Source organism: Lethenteron reissneri, chromosome 35 (assembly GCF_015708825.2).
Source record: "Lethenteron reissneri isolate LAM-NWPU_2019-01 chromosome 35, ASM1570882v1, whole genome shotgun sequence".
NCBI lineage: Eukaryota > Metazoa > Chordata > Hyperoartia > Petromyzontiformes > Petromyzontidae > Lethenteron > Lethenteron reissneri.
This window is the reverse complement of record NC_083813.1, coordinates 8,975,819-8,990,403: the sequence shown is the minus strand read 5'-3', so window position 1 is coordinate 8,990,403 and position 14,585 is coordinate 8,975,819. Positions and strand designations below refer to the sequence as shown.

The 14,585-nt window shown below is 45.2% G+C and overlaps 2 protein-coding genes across 2 annotated transcripts in view; one reads left to right on the top strand and one right to left on the bottom strand.

Moving 5' to 3' along the window:
• The window catches only part of LOC133350898 (lysosome membrane protein 2-like), a 28,674-nt gene extending 23,734 nt beyond the window's left edge, over window positions 1-4,940 (bottom strand). Inside the window, 4 exon segments of the mRNA XM_061565735.1 lie at window positions 369-388; window positions 390-527; window positions 1,798-1,938; window positions 4,740-4,940. Of these exon segments, the coding sequence (XP_061421719.1) occupies window positions 369-388; window positions 390-527; window positions 1,798-1,917 (278 nt within the window). The 5' untranslated portion in view covers window positions 1,918-1,938; window positions 4,740-4,940.
• Window positions 4,941-9,758: 4,818 nt separating this feature from the next.
• LOC133350824 (probable 2-ketogluconate reductase) lies at window positions 9,759-14,220 on the top strand. Its single transcript, XM_061565585.1, has 5 exons — window positions 9,759-10,128; window positions 10,665-10,836; window positions 12,340-12,518; window positions 13,197-13,293; window positions 14,058-14,220. Exons 1-5 carry the CDS (start codon window positions 9,759-9,761, stop codon window positions 14,218-14,220), a joined length of 981 nt encoding a protein of 326 aa, XP_061421569.1.
• The last annotated feature ends 365 nt before the right edge of the window (window positions 14,221-14,585 follow it).

Sequence of the window (14,585 nt, the reverse complement as noted above, 5' to 3'; positions counted from 1 at the left end):
AGTCGGCCGTCCCCAGACGGCTCGCATTAACGCACATACACACGCTGAAGCACAATTGATCACACCTCGCTGACCCAAACAAATTCGGAGTTAACGATACAATGATTTCGATTTAAAGCTTTCGTGACTGCAGGGATTCATCTTCTTGGTTCTTTCGGTAAAGTCACGTAGAAGGGAAATAATAAAATAATAAAAATAAAACATAATAAAATACAATTCTCACGACGTTTCGGCCACAACGCAAGCAGCCGTCCTCAGGTGAAGAACAGGTCTGTCGGAAAGACAGCCTCTGAATGAGAGGCTGTCTTTACGACAGACCTGTTCAAGAAGATACAATGATTATCGACGATACGTCACGTGCCACTGACCGGTAGGTGTAGGGTCCCACGCTCTTGCACGAGTGGCTTCTCCCCAGCGAGCACCTCCTTGGGATTCACCAAGTGGAATAAGGTGAAGCTCAAGTAGATGTCTGCTGGGGGGTTCTTCCAGTTTTCGTAAACTGTCGAGTTCAGCTTCAGAACCACTTGCTGCAAGTTAACGGTTTGCACGCGGCACACAACGAGCATGTTCACTTCTGTAAACTTTAAAATAGACACGTTGATATGGTTGTCATAAACAAATAAAGGCGGTCTACGTTTTACAACGGTCCGATAAATGACGGTCCACATTTTATGACCGATTTTAAGACGCAGAAACTTGATTTATGACGCATCTTCTGACATGACTCCGAACACATTTGAACGGAGTCAATCTAGTGTCCAATGTGACTTGGCGTGGAGTTATTATTCTCAAGTGTAACAGTGGATTTTTACCTTTTAAACCCTGTTAAATATGGTCGATAAAAGGAAAAACACACCAACAAGTGATGTTTCTGTTTCCACCGTTTATGGGAAAACATGGTCCGGACCGCCTGTACTGTACGTGGCTCATGCCCCACGCAGCGCCCATTACGACGATAAAGAGTGGGGTAAAGGTGCCATCGTGCCACTCCCTGTCCACGCCACCGCTGGCAGAGGGGAAGCACTACAGAGTACCTCTAGAGCAGGGGTCAGCAACCAAAACAACAAGAGCCTTTATAGTCAAATTCGGTATAAAAAAAACCCTCAATATTCCAAGACCTCATCGGGAAGCCCCTGGAACCCGCTAGTGGGTTCGAGAAGGGAGGCGCGGCCAGATCGGAGCCAGGCCGTGCCGACTAGAATAAAAGCAGCGGAGAGCGGAGCGAGGGCTCCGGGCTGCTGGTTCTGGGAGTGGACTCGTCTCGCCATCGCTGTCATCTTCGCTGTCTTCGTCGCTGCCGCCTTCACGCGATAGTTGTTCGGCCGGACAGTTGTTGGTTGTCTCGGTCAATGCCGTCGGTGCAACGCGGTTAGGGTTGTGTCTAAGCCGGGCTGTACGGCAACGGCAGCGTGGAGGAGGCGATCCTGGGTGTGAACGGCCGAAAGGTGTCACAATAAAAGGTGCCTCCTGCAACTACCTCGTCTCCGACTTGTGCTACACTACATATGGATAGATACACCCCTAGCCACAGGAACGTGGAATCCCCACCATCAACGCTGTAAAGAGGAGGAAATAAGCACCGTCTCAATGCTCATTTGAGCGAGCAAAAAAAAAACACTGAATTAAACTTTCGACTTATAGATTAGACCCTTTAACGGTGCTGTTTGTTGCTGGCCACTTGACGTTTTTGGGTCTTGACTTAGCAAACCGTGATTTATAACAAAACAAAATAAGAAGAAACTGGCTACTGATGATGACGGCAATGATGATGATGACCAGCCTGGTGATGGCCCTCACCTCCTTCACCATGCTGTGGGCGAGATTGGGGAAGACATCGAGCGCGAAGAGGATGACCCAGGTAATGCCGATGCAGACGGCAGCGGTGCCAGCACAGATGGATCTTTTCCCGCACCACATGGCGGGCGACCACCACACCAGCTGTGTGTGGCAAAGCAGAGGGACCAGGCACAATTCAGTTTTTTTAACTAACGTGCTGGGTTTTCTTCCCCCTGCCCAGCGGTATATACCGTTAGTCACCATGTGCATGACCTGCACAGCTGTGCCACGTGCCAAAAATACGACAGTTAGCAACCCGCCCCCCTTTTGCAATAGACAAAGGTCAACCCCCCCCCCTCTGTAAAAACAATTCACTAACCCAAACAAGCAAAGTCATGCGAGGCAGAGCAAACGACATTTGTTCCCCTTCCTCCATACCTCCAATTAGCACGGTTGGCTACGTACGGTGCGAAAGAAGTTCAACATACATACATGGGGGGGGGGGGCGATGTGGTGCGTACTCCACGCCGAACTGCCTTTGTCTCCCCAGTGCTGATGTTGACTCACTACATCAGGTGCTCATTTTGATACAGAGTTAACCTTGGGGGAAGGCCAAAAAGTAAACTATATTTGTTTTACTAGGTAAGGCCCACTAAGCTGCATAGCTATTTTTCAGACGCGACCTGGCCACAAATTACAGCTTGACAAAGTGGCTTATCATGCGAAATTGTATAGCAGCCAAATACTCTAAGCGCGTGATGTTGATTCTAAATGTAGAGGGAAACCCGGAGGACCCGGAGAAAAATCCACGCAATAACGGGGAGAGAGAGACGCAAACTCCAAATATACAGCAGGCGTCTGGGTCGGTATCGAACCCACAACCTCCTGCGTACCAGGAAAAGTAGTTAACATCTCATCACTGTAAGCCAGGGATGGGAATAAACCCGAAGCCCTCGGATTGGTAGCGTGGCACAACAACCCCTATGCCACCACAAAGATACAGATCAACCTTTATAGCGTTTCACAAACAAGTTCGGGCTGAGCGTTGCAAGCCCCTATGGAGGCCGACACGCCACACGAGGGGGTGGGTGGCCATCACACAATGCCCGGTCGCCAAGAAGAGGCCGTCCACCTGGGGAGAAGGAGCGATGTGAATCACGTGCTGGTGTGCTCGTCGTTCTGCCTGGGTGGACGAGTCGACGACATCGTGAGATCGAGCTGGCGGTGGCGGCAATTTGAGGCCCCCTCCGTCCGGCAGTGGATTTTGCATACCAGTCAACCCCTTATCAGTGCCCTACCTTATTACAGACCAATTGAGACCTTATTGATCACGCCGTGACCTTATACATCTCAACGTTCATCCTAAAAAGTCCCATCACAAGGGAGAAACACAAAAAAATGGAAAAAATAAGAAATGCTGTCCGTATTGAAACGGCTGTACGCCGTATGGACCTGAACACTGAATGAATTACAGGGTAAACCGTATGAGTTGGCAGGTAAGGGATTATGAAAAAAAAGAATAGGTTTTACCCTTACTGGCAATAAAACAGGTGTTACGATGTTCAAACACCAAATAGTAAGCCTTTAGTAAAGGAATCAAGTTCGCATATTAACCACACAAACTTGTGGTGAACATGCACTGTTTGTGGTTAATGCGAACTTGATACCTTGTAAAAAGTTTATAATTACTGCTTGAACATCTTAACACCTGTTTTATTGCCAATAAGGGTAAAACCAATTCTTATTTTTTCAGATATGGGATTGACCACCATACACAAGGCAGCGAAGCGTCCCAACGCTATTGGTTGTGTGGTTAGAGGGAGCGGTTCCGGACCTCCGCTAGGTCGACTCAGCCTCAAACGATTACCTGGTGCAGATTGTGTAGCGTGGTGCTGGTGGCCACAACCACCGTGCCGGCCTTCATAGACTTCTGCTCGCTAACAGCACTTGCCCCTAACAGTATGTGAAGGCTTATACGGTGGCGAGGGAGATTCTTTACCTTTGTAATACATTTAAGAGGCTCGCAGATTATAACAACACAGCGTTCGAAGCGTGGTGGGAGGGGGGGGGGCTCTTGATTTGAAGCTTTCGTGACTGCAGGAATCCATACACTTTTGTTCTTTCGGTAAAGTCACGTAGGTAGAAAATAAAATTAATTCACGACGTTTCGGCTTTTAAAAAAACTTTAAAGCTTTTAAAACAGTCTGCATCATCAACAGACCACGCTTTCCCACCGGATGGCTTGATAAAAGCTTTTTTTAAAAGCTTTAAAACAGTCTGCCTCATCAGCAGTCCACGCTTTCCCACATGATGACGGACGCTTGTGTTGCGCCCGAAACGTCGTGATTTATTTGTATTTTTATTTGATAACTACGTGACTTTACCGAAAGAACCAAAGAGCTTAGAGGGGGGGGGGGGGTCACTCAAGTGTTTGGTACCAATCTGAACACAACCGTGGCTTTCTGTAGGGGTCGAGGCAGTAATCTCTCTGCTCGTGTGGACACAAATAATCATCCCCCACCACCAATTGCCAGCCATCACCACGCCCGGCCGCCTTTGTCTCCCCGCCAGTGTCGATGTTTACGACACACCGCACCAGGTGAACTCGTTTGAGGCCGAGTCGACCTAGGGGATGAGTTGCCTGGGAGCTGTTCGAGACGATCGTTCGCCGGTTTGTCGGTGGCCGGGTTCATATCGCCACTGCCACTGCCACACACACAACGAGTCGAGGTCATGGTCGTACAGACAACGACGACAGAAATTTACGGAAGTTGCGGTCAGATGTTGCAAACCCCCTCAACATCGCATTTCTAACCAACGATCTCCATTTACATGACCAGCAAACACACCAACACAGCTTCTAGAGCAGCACTGACTTGGCCTAAGCGCCACAACACAAGACGAGCGGCCCTAAAAACTCGCCTCCGAACGTCTTCTTCACGACAACAACAATAACAACATACTTGCAATGATTTCTTTCCTTCTTTCTTGTTTGCTCGGATGAAAGTCGTTGATGTTCATTCGCCGTCAGCCAACACCGTGTTGTCGTCGTTGTTGTTGTTGTTTTTGTTGTTGTTGTGTGTGTGTGCTAAACGTAGCCCAACACAGTTGCGTGCGTGTTGGCCCAGACGTCAAAATTGCGTGGCCGCTTCTCTTTCCGGGATTTAAACCGAATCTTCTCCCCCCCGCACTGCGCATGCGCGTGCCCCCCTCCCACTCGCCCCCCCCCCCACGGGGGGGGGGGCTCTGCCACCAGGGGGAGCAATTCGACTTCTGTTATTCTTGGTTCTTTCGGTAAAGTCACGTAGAAGGGAAATAATAAAATAATAAAATATATCTTTTATCTTTTTAATAGTTTATTATTTCCCTTCTACGTCGAGTCGACCGAGGGGATGAGGCAAATAATAAAAATATTGTTTAATAATAAAAATATTGTTTAATATATTTTTATTTTATTATTTGCCTTCTACGTAAAATAATAAAAATATTGTTGAATACTTTTTATTATTTTATTATTTCCCTTTTACGTGACTTTACCGAAAGAACCAAAAATATGAATCCCTGCAGTCACGAAAGCTTTAAATCAAAATTTAAATCGACTTCTGTTCGTGCACCGCAGACTCCGTGTGTGGTGGTGGTGGTGGACAAGGGCATTTTACGGGTAGGAAGGAACCTCCTGGGTACACCAGCCCACAAGGGATTATTGTGTCCGTCCGTCGTGCATCAAAAAATGGGAGGGGTGGGGAGGGTGGGGCTGGGTGGGGGGTGGGGCTGGGTGGGGAGGGGCTGGGTGGTGGAGGGTGGAGAGGGGCTGGGTGGGGAGGGGAGGGTGGGAAGGGGCTGGGTGGGGAGGGCCTCAGTGCTAATTTTACATGTGTATTTGCAGACCAATGTTTGCAGACTGGCATCTGAATGTGCTGGAAGTTGGGCTGTATATTGAGTGGCGTCAGTATACATAGCCCAGATGCAGGGGTTCATCCGCTATGAGCCTGGAGTCCAGAGTTATATTCTTAAGACCAAGGTACTCTGCAAACCTTCGGGCTACCATCAAAGATTTGTCCATGAAGCCACCCAGATATATAAACACAGAGACAATTTCAACCGAGAAGATGGGTATACACTGAGCAATCATTGGAAGGACGTTATTAACCAAGCAAAGTCGCAACTTGCTGTGGTGTATTCCAATCTTCCCTGCCGTTTGGCTGTTATCTCCGACTCTCTGAGTTGCATTGCCCTGTTAGGTGCCTCTGCTCCCTTCGCCTCGATGTATCGATGGTTCTGGCTGTGTGATGGGCTTTGTGTTGCGATCGAAACGTCGTAATATATTATTTTTTTTTATTTTAATTTTCTACCGATGTGACTTTACCGAAAGAACCAAAGAGTATAATGCGCGTATATTTCGCACTAGTGTTTTGGTTTTAACTGGGACACCCCTCCCAGGCACTAGGCCATGTATTATCGTGTAGATTGTAGAATAACAATTCTGGTACTATCGCTTCTGGGTCATCTGTAGTGATGTTTTTCAACACAATTTCTTTAAGCAGCCAAAACAAATATGAGTGTGCCAATGAGTAATGCTCCTGCATTGATCTGTAATGTTGACACAACTCGCTGGGTTACTCATGAAATACTTTAACAACCCGAAAACACAACCTACAGACACGCTGCAAAACCACAAAAATATACGCAGTGATTGCATTTCATTTTAGGCATGTTAACATTGAGGTACGAGTTAGGGCGTATTGTTCAGGTTAATTGGAACCACACATGGCGTGCCAATGAGTCATGTTCCTTTGTTGATTCGGTAATGCTGACAAATAGCTGGGTGACTTATTAAAAACCTTTATAAGAGTATCTCTACTTCGAATGAACTGTACAGCAACATAGTTTCACATCTCTTCACATTTGATATTTAAATGCTTTGGTTTTTACAATGGATGTTTATGCCATGGCTAATAATACTACGGCAGCTAACAGAAAGCACAACAATTATCACAAAAAGTACTAAACCTTACTTAATCAACATTCGTGTTTGGTTATTACTTTGTAGTGTATAGCATGGCATAAATAAATTGTAAATGTGTCTAATGTGAGACAAATGAGACAAGATTATCCTCAGGACATTTCAAAATATAAAATTCTATCTGCTGAATAGTGTTATTACTCGACAATATATTGTGGGACCCTGACATATGTCATAAGCATGTTACCAGATACATCACAAAGCATTTTCACTACACTACTCTTGAAAACTAAATCCTGTCAAGGTGGTTGCGTAGCTCAGAGGTTAAGAGGACAGAGTGTGGGGCCGTCCATAAATGACGTCACGCACCTAGAGGGGGGGGGGGGGTCAGACATTTGTGATGATGTGTGATGAGGGGTGGGTTGAAAAATGTGACGTCACATCAAAATGCGCAACTTTAAATAAATATAGACAACACATAATTAAATATACTTTTTAATACATGTTTTCTCCCACATTAAATACGCACTGCAATGACACTAGTTTAAACCGATTTGAAGCATGTTTTATTTTGGGGGGGCAGAGCTTTGTGACGTCATATTTGAGGGGGGGGGTCTGACTTTTTGTGACGTCGTGTGACGAAGGGGGGGGGGGGAGGTTAAAAATCGTCCAAAATCGCGTGACGTAATTTATGGACGGCCCCTATAGTGGTCTCAGCCCTATAGACCAAATGAATGTACAAACACAACCATCATATTCAATTTGGTTACACGCTAAATCTCGCTATTATCCAGCCTTGACAATGAAATATTGGCGTGACTGTCATACGCTGATCATTACTCTTAGATGCAGAGTGTGGAAGTGCTGCGGCATATTGGAGCGTTTATCTCAAAGCTTTTTCACACGCACGACGGACAAGTTTCGGGAAAAATGCTGCCTCCTGCTGTTTAGGTCAGAGGTCACTTGAAGGGACCACAGAGGTAGCCGCGTGATGTCCACCTCCGTGGGCCGTTTTATAACTCATATGGGTATTCTGCTCTGAAAGGGTTGAATGGGTATCGGTCTCATGGCATGATGTCGATAGCACAAGCAGGGTAAATCTGGGTCGGACAGCAAATAAAAAATAAATAAACGCCCTGACAATTCTGTTGACTGCACAGTGTTTGTTTCTGTTTCAACAGGATACATTGCATGACAATTTTTAATGTTTAAAAACAATCCCGTTATTTTCCAAATTGAAAACTTCCACACATCATGCTTTGACACGTTAAACTGAACATTTCCCTTGGCATATAAGTTAAAAGAACTAGCAGTATTTTGTGTGTACAATCTGCCATTTCAAATGTGTAAGCCATAAACATGCCATGATTCACTTTTATAACTCGGTGTAATATTTATGGCAATCTTAATGTTGCCACAATCCTGCTAAAAAATTGCATCCTTGAAAAATCTGTTGGTAACATACAATTAAGGCATTGCATTTCCAGCCACTCAGATAATGGATACAATTGTAATAAACGACTTCCACGATGACTCTGGACTGGTGTCTTTTATTTAACAGAATGTCTGCACAGCTCCGCTCTCTCTCTCTCTGGGTAGTTCTCTCGCTTCTCCATCCGCTGCTGCGACACGTCTCCCCCTCTCTTTCTCTCTCCGTTTACGCCGCTGGCTGGCAGCGTGCCTGGAGGAGAGGCGGCTTCGCTGGAGGTTCGCCACATGGTTGTTGGCGAGGAGAGGTAGAGCGGCGATGCAGTCGGACCCGAGGCTTCCCACACCGACCCCGAGTCCTCTCCTGCCCCTGCTTATATACCCCCCGGTGGAGCTAAGCCCCGCCTATGGCCACGCCCCCTCGTTGAACCCTCTAGATGGTTCCCGAATATTCCCCGTAGCTCCGCCCGTTACCTTTGGTCTAGATTGAATCCCTACTCCAGATTGGATACCGGTTACCCAGCGGTGGCTGTGCAGATGTCCCCTGTAACCCCCCAGGTGGCGCTCTGTCATTACACAATAATTCCCAAATCTGTGGAAGGATTAGTGGCGCAGTGGTTATCACACTGCACTGTGAAACGAATGACCGAAGTTTGAATCCCAGCTACGTATAACTAATTTCAACATACAGGTGTGCTATGATGCGCAGTTTACTGCATGTGCAATTGAATCCCGAGCCACTGCAGCTGCCCAAGGGTTCATCATGTACAGAATGTGTGGGGGAGGTGGAGTTGGGCTCTCAAACAACACTGGCAATGGTTGAAAAGTGATGTGTCACATGTCATTACTGACTGAAAATTTACATTCACCATGGTTCAATATGTAACTTTTTGTAATACAGTACTTTATTAAGTACTAGTTTACTAATTTTTTTAGCTTTTACCCCCCTGTTTTATAAAAAAAAGTGAAATTCTGTGAACATTTTATAAGGCTCAAAGTGAAGGGGAATTCAGTCAAACATACCAATGTGAGTATATGTAGTGTTACATGTCAGACGTACGAATTTCCTTCATGCATGCAGTTTATTTACTAAAATACTCTTGTTATTCTGTTTTTACAAGTGTGTAGATCATATACAGTTGCTTTCTCCGGTGGCTCACAGGTATGTCACTTTCTCAGTATACACTACATTTGAGTTATTATTAATTGCATGTTTGAGCCATACGGGTAGAGGAGAGAAGTGTGAAAGGTGAATTATATCTTGACTTAAAGCTTTCGTGACTGCAGTAATTCATATTCTTTGGGTCTTTCGGTAAAGTCACGTAAATAGGTTCAAAGATGCCGACCGCTTGTGTTGCCATCGAAACGTCGTAGTTTTTTGTTATTTTCTTTGAACCTATCTACGTGACTTTACCGAAAGACCCAAAAAATAGGCTACTTATATGCAATATTTTCACGACAAAATGTATAATCAAATGGAATTTGGGGTAACTTTGTTTTTCTACCACCAAAATAATTTTTGCTCTCTTGTGATATTTCTTGTTTTCGTAGACCAAAGCATACATTTCTCAACTCGGAAATTGTTTCTGCCATGGAACAATTGCCATACATGTTGGTATCGGAATATCTCTCTACAACATATAATCAAGATGAAGTAAAGTGCATCACTAAATACTTCAATGTGGTAACATTAACGAATATTAAAGAAAACAAAGGCTTGGCAGAAAAAGTCGAGGCCATCGGTATTTTATGCTGGAAACTTGTAGTCACCAAAGACCTCTTGGATAGTCTTCCTAACCTGAGGACGGTAGCGAGTGCTGGAGCGGGGGTTGACCATCTCGACTTGCCTCTGCTCTGGAGCCATGGCGTCTCTGTGTCCCACACTCCCGATGTTGTCTCTGCCACCACGGCTGACATGGGCATGGCTCTGCTACTTGCATCTGCCAGGGAGGTGGTGAATGGTAATTCACTGCAAGGAAGCCATGATCACCAGCAATCTGACATAGCCATGATCCGACAGTGACATGGCCCAGCGGTAGCGTGTTTGACAATTGTTGAAAAAGATGGCAGTTCAAGCCCAACGGTCACCCTAGTTAATACACCTGCAATATATCAGGGTCCATTGTGAAACAGATGGCTCATGTTTAATAAAGCAAGTGTACTAACCATGGCATCATGGTCCAGATTTGCGAAGACGTATCATTGGAAAGCCATGTCGCAACATCACCAGGCTCAAGCGTATGTTTTGATGTTCTAGATGCGCCAATCGTCTGGACATTTGTATAATTTGTTGAACAGGCCTGAAAATGCTGATGGGATTCAAACAGTTGAACTGGTCCAGTTTGCCTGCTTAAAAATACAGCCAGGAGGCATTCGTTCCATAGGGTCCATGGGCTGATGAATTAATATTTGTATTTTCAATGGAAAGACAATCTATTGTCCGTGACTTTGTGTTATTTTTAGACCTAAGGTGACGTTTCATTCGGTTCCCCATCAGGTGCCTACCTTACAAAATCACCGAATTTTATGGATGGAGGTCACATCTTGGTTGGCGTGGACGTCTATGGTGCCGCTCTTGGGATCTTAGGAATGGGTCGTATTGGCCGTTTGGTGGCGGAGAGAGCCCGTGGTTTTCACATGTCCATTCTATACCACAATCGCACAAGGAGGTACGTGTGTTCACCTTAGAAAGGATGCATTCACTATGCGCCATCTTCCAAGACCAGTCTCATGCCAAAGTGATTCGGCACCATGTTAGTAGCTCTCGTGATAAAATCCCCCAACCTTGTCCAGTCCTCAATCTCATGGCTCAGCTGGTTGTGTTATTAGCCTGTCCAATCTGTTATATTCTGAATCCAAGTTTATTTTTGTAGCCCCCTCAATGGTGCCGTGTAAGATGGATTTGGATAGTTCTCCAGATCATTCGATGTCCCCAAAAAAACTGCAGTTTTCTTAACTGAATAGTGGCTTGAGGTCATTTATCCTTATTGGGTGATAATTGTGCTCCTTAGAAATTCCTAGTTATTTGTGCTGATCAGAAGATTTGTAGTAACTTCAAAAAGTATACAATATGGTGACAAATTCTATAATTAAAGCCATTGGTTGAATGTTCCTATCTTTGGTGAATGACTTAATAAGAACATTAATTCCTGATCTAAAATGGTAAAGGTGCAGCTCTGTGATAACTTGGCAATGTTGTTACTGGCGGAAGGGTCTCCAATAGAGAAAGTCTGTCTTGAGAGTATTTCATCCTGTTATTTGGGTCTTTCGGTAAAGTCACGTAGGTAGACAAATAATAAAAAATTATAATTTATAATTTTATATCTAAGTGGCTTTACCGAAAGACCCAAATAATATGAATTCCTGCAGTCACGAAAGCTTTAAGAGTTGGCCAGACGTCGTGGAAGAGGTGGGATTGCTCACACTTTACCTCACCACATGCTGATCGACTGTAGTGTCACCATTTGTACTGCTGGGTGGACACAGGAGGAGGGGGGGGGGAGAATTTAATCAACTTGGTCATTGTTTCAACTGCTGCACTGGGAGATGAAGAGGCAACATTTGGATTACAAGTTCAGTGTACTAACCGTAAAATATGAGTTTGCTTTCAGCAGAGGTGTGGACTCGAGTCATGTGACTTGGACTCGAGTCAGACTCGAGTCATGAATTTGATGACTTCAGACTCGACTTGGACTTGCATAACAATGACTTTGTCCCACCTCTGAGGTGTGGACTCGAGTCATGTGACTTGGACTCGAGTCAGACTCGAGTCATGCATTTGATGACTTCAGACTCGACTTGGACTTGCATAACAATGACTTTGTCCCACCTCTGAGGTGTGGACTCGAGTCATGTGACTTGGACTCGAGTCAGACTCGAGTCATGAATTTGATGACTTCAGACTCGACTTGGACTTGCATAACAATGACTTTGTCCCACCTCTGAGGTGTGGACTCGAGTCATGTGACTTGGACTCGAGTCAGACTCGAGTCATGAATTTGATGACTTCAGACTCGACTTGGACTTGCATAACAATGACTTTGTCCCACCTCTGAGGTGTGGACTCGAGTCATGTGACTTGGACTCGAGTCAGACTCGAGTCATGAATTTGATGACTTCAGACTCGACTTGGACTTGCATAACAATGACTTTGTCCCACCTCTGGCTTTCAGACCAATACATGAGGAGACAGCCTTGGGTGCTCAATATTGCCAAAAGATTGACGAAGTCCTGGAAAAATCTGACTTCCTCGTGATCGCAGTCGATGCAAACCCAGGAACAGTAAAAATCATTGGAGAACGGGAACTCAAGCTGATGAAGACCAATGCCACGATCATCAACATCTCCAGAGGTATGACAATCAGGGGCGGTTTCTTCATTAGGGCGATTGGGCGACGCACCACCAATGTCATTCAACCACAGAGTCACGCTAGCCGTCACTGTCAGCCTCTGGATATAGTCCAATCAGCGTCATGTCACGTTCTGTAGAGTACCGCCTCTTTTTGGGCGATTTCACTACGGCTGATAATCGCCCCGAGTGGCCCCATAGACTTACATTCAAAGATGTTTTTTTTCGAACGGGGGCGCTCCAATGCATTCTCTATGGCTTCCGGGAGGGCTCGCCCTAACGTGCTTACGTCATCATACGTGCTTACGTCATCCTACGTAAGCACGTTTCATCCAACAATATAATTTATCGCTACCTAGTGGAATCTTTAATAAAATAAACTTGAGTGGTTTGTTTTAATAGTGAGTATATAAACAAACAAGATGTATTGTAAGAGTCACTTTATTTTTCATTAATATTAAAGAAGTGAAGTTGCTGTTAATTTATTCATTGCATGGGTGGACCTTATCCTTATCAATCATCCAGACATTTGCCCCCCCTGAGAGATTTTGCAGGAGCAGCCACTGATGACAATGGATTAAGTAAAACTGTCCATTGTAGATACAGGATCTTTATTTTAATGAAAATATTCATTAAAGTCAGAACGAAGTGTTAATGTGTCAACGTAATGTGGATGTCCAGGCATCGTGATAGACCAAGCTGCTCTCGTGAAAGCCCTCCAGAACAAGTGGATCAGAGCAGCTGCTCTTGACGTCACCGACCCAGAGCCACTGCCCAGGTACAATTAATGCATTTGGATTAATATAGTGTCATAATATTAATGTACGGAGGTGGGGAAGGGTTTCCACCTGTCCTGGTTTTTCCCAGAAGGGTTCTCTTGTTGAGGTAGTCGTGCTGGGAAATCAGCAAGTCTTCCCAGGACATTAAGTCCCGGTTGTTGCCAATTGCACAATAATAGTGGTTATACACCACTCAGGACAATTCATTGACATGTAGTTCACCTCTCTTCCCGTATTGAGAGATTCTTCTTCTTGTGACGTGCTGGCCTCAGGCATGGCAAACCTGAGGGCAGGTTCTTGCAAAGACACTCCATGACCGGTATGCTTTAACTGTAGGGAAACCTTAGGACAGCCGTGCATTGACAGAAGCTGGAAATTGGCAAAGGATGGGAATAGCACATATTAAATAAAAAGTTATTTTAACTTTTAGTATTTAACCACATTTCCTTCGTATTTGTTTGACTGAAAAATAATGTACTGCACAGTGCAGTGATAAGTGATTGGATTTTATCATAATTGGTTTGGTTTTTCTCAACTTTGTGGAACGAGTTGGAGAATATACAGCAAAGCATATTGCGTGCCCGACTTTCTGGGGACTAGGCTGTGAACGTCTGTAGAAAATTAGTTATACCATAGGCAAATAATGCAATGGTTGGGGGCGGTTAATTGGTCAGGGTGGATGCGAGTCGGATACGCGACGTTGTGCTGGATTGTTTATTTCAAAAGGTATTAACAAGCAATTTTGTGGAACTGTCCTTCCAAGGGATCACCCTCTGCTGCAACTTCCAAACGTGATCGTCACTCCTCACATCGGGGCCTCTACGGTTCACACGAGACGAGAGATGCTTCAAAGTGTTGCAGCAACTGCCCTGGCAGCTGTGCAGGGCCGGCCCATCCCGCACGAAGTGAAACCTCATCAGGGCTGAAACCCACTACTCGAGCACAACCCAGCGGCGTTGCTATATTCAGAAAATGCCGCAATGTGGATTGCTGCGATAACTAAACCTTGCTTCGCACCCAAATGTATTAACTACACAGGGACTGGCACCAAACTGCATTGACTACACACTGACTCACACCTACCTGCATGAAGTCAAATTGAAAATGTTTCACTTGCGTAATTTACAATCGCAATAGGTGCTGCTCATGATCGGGCAAGGACACATCACAGATGCATGTGCTGAATTCCCCCCCCCAAAATGTGGGAAATGTTTGCTCAATACAGGCAAAATTACTGCGGTCTTACTGGCTTTGGATTTGCTGTGCAAAGTTATCGATGGGTTATGAAGTA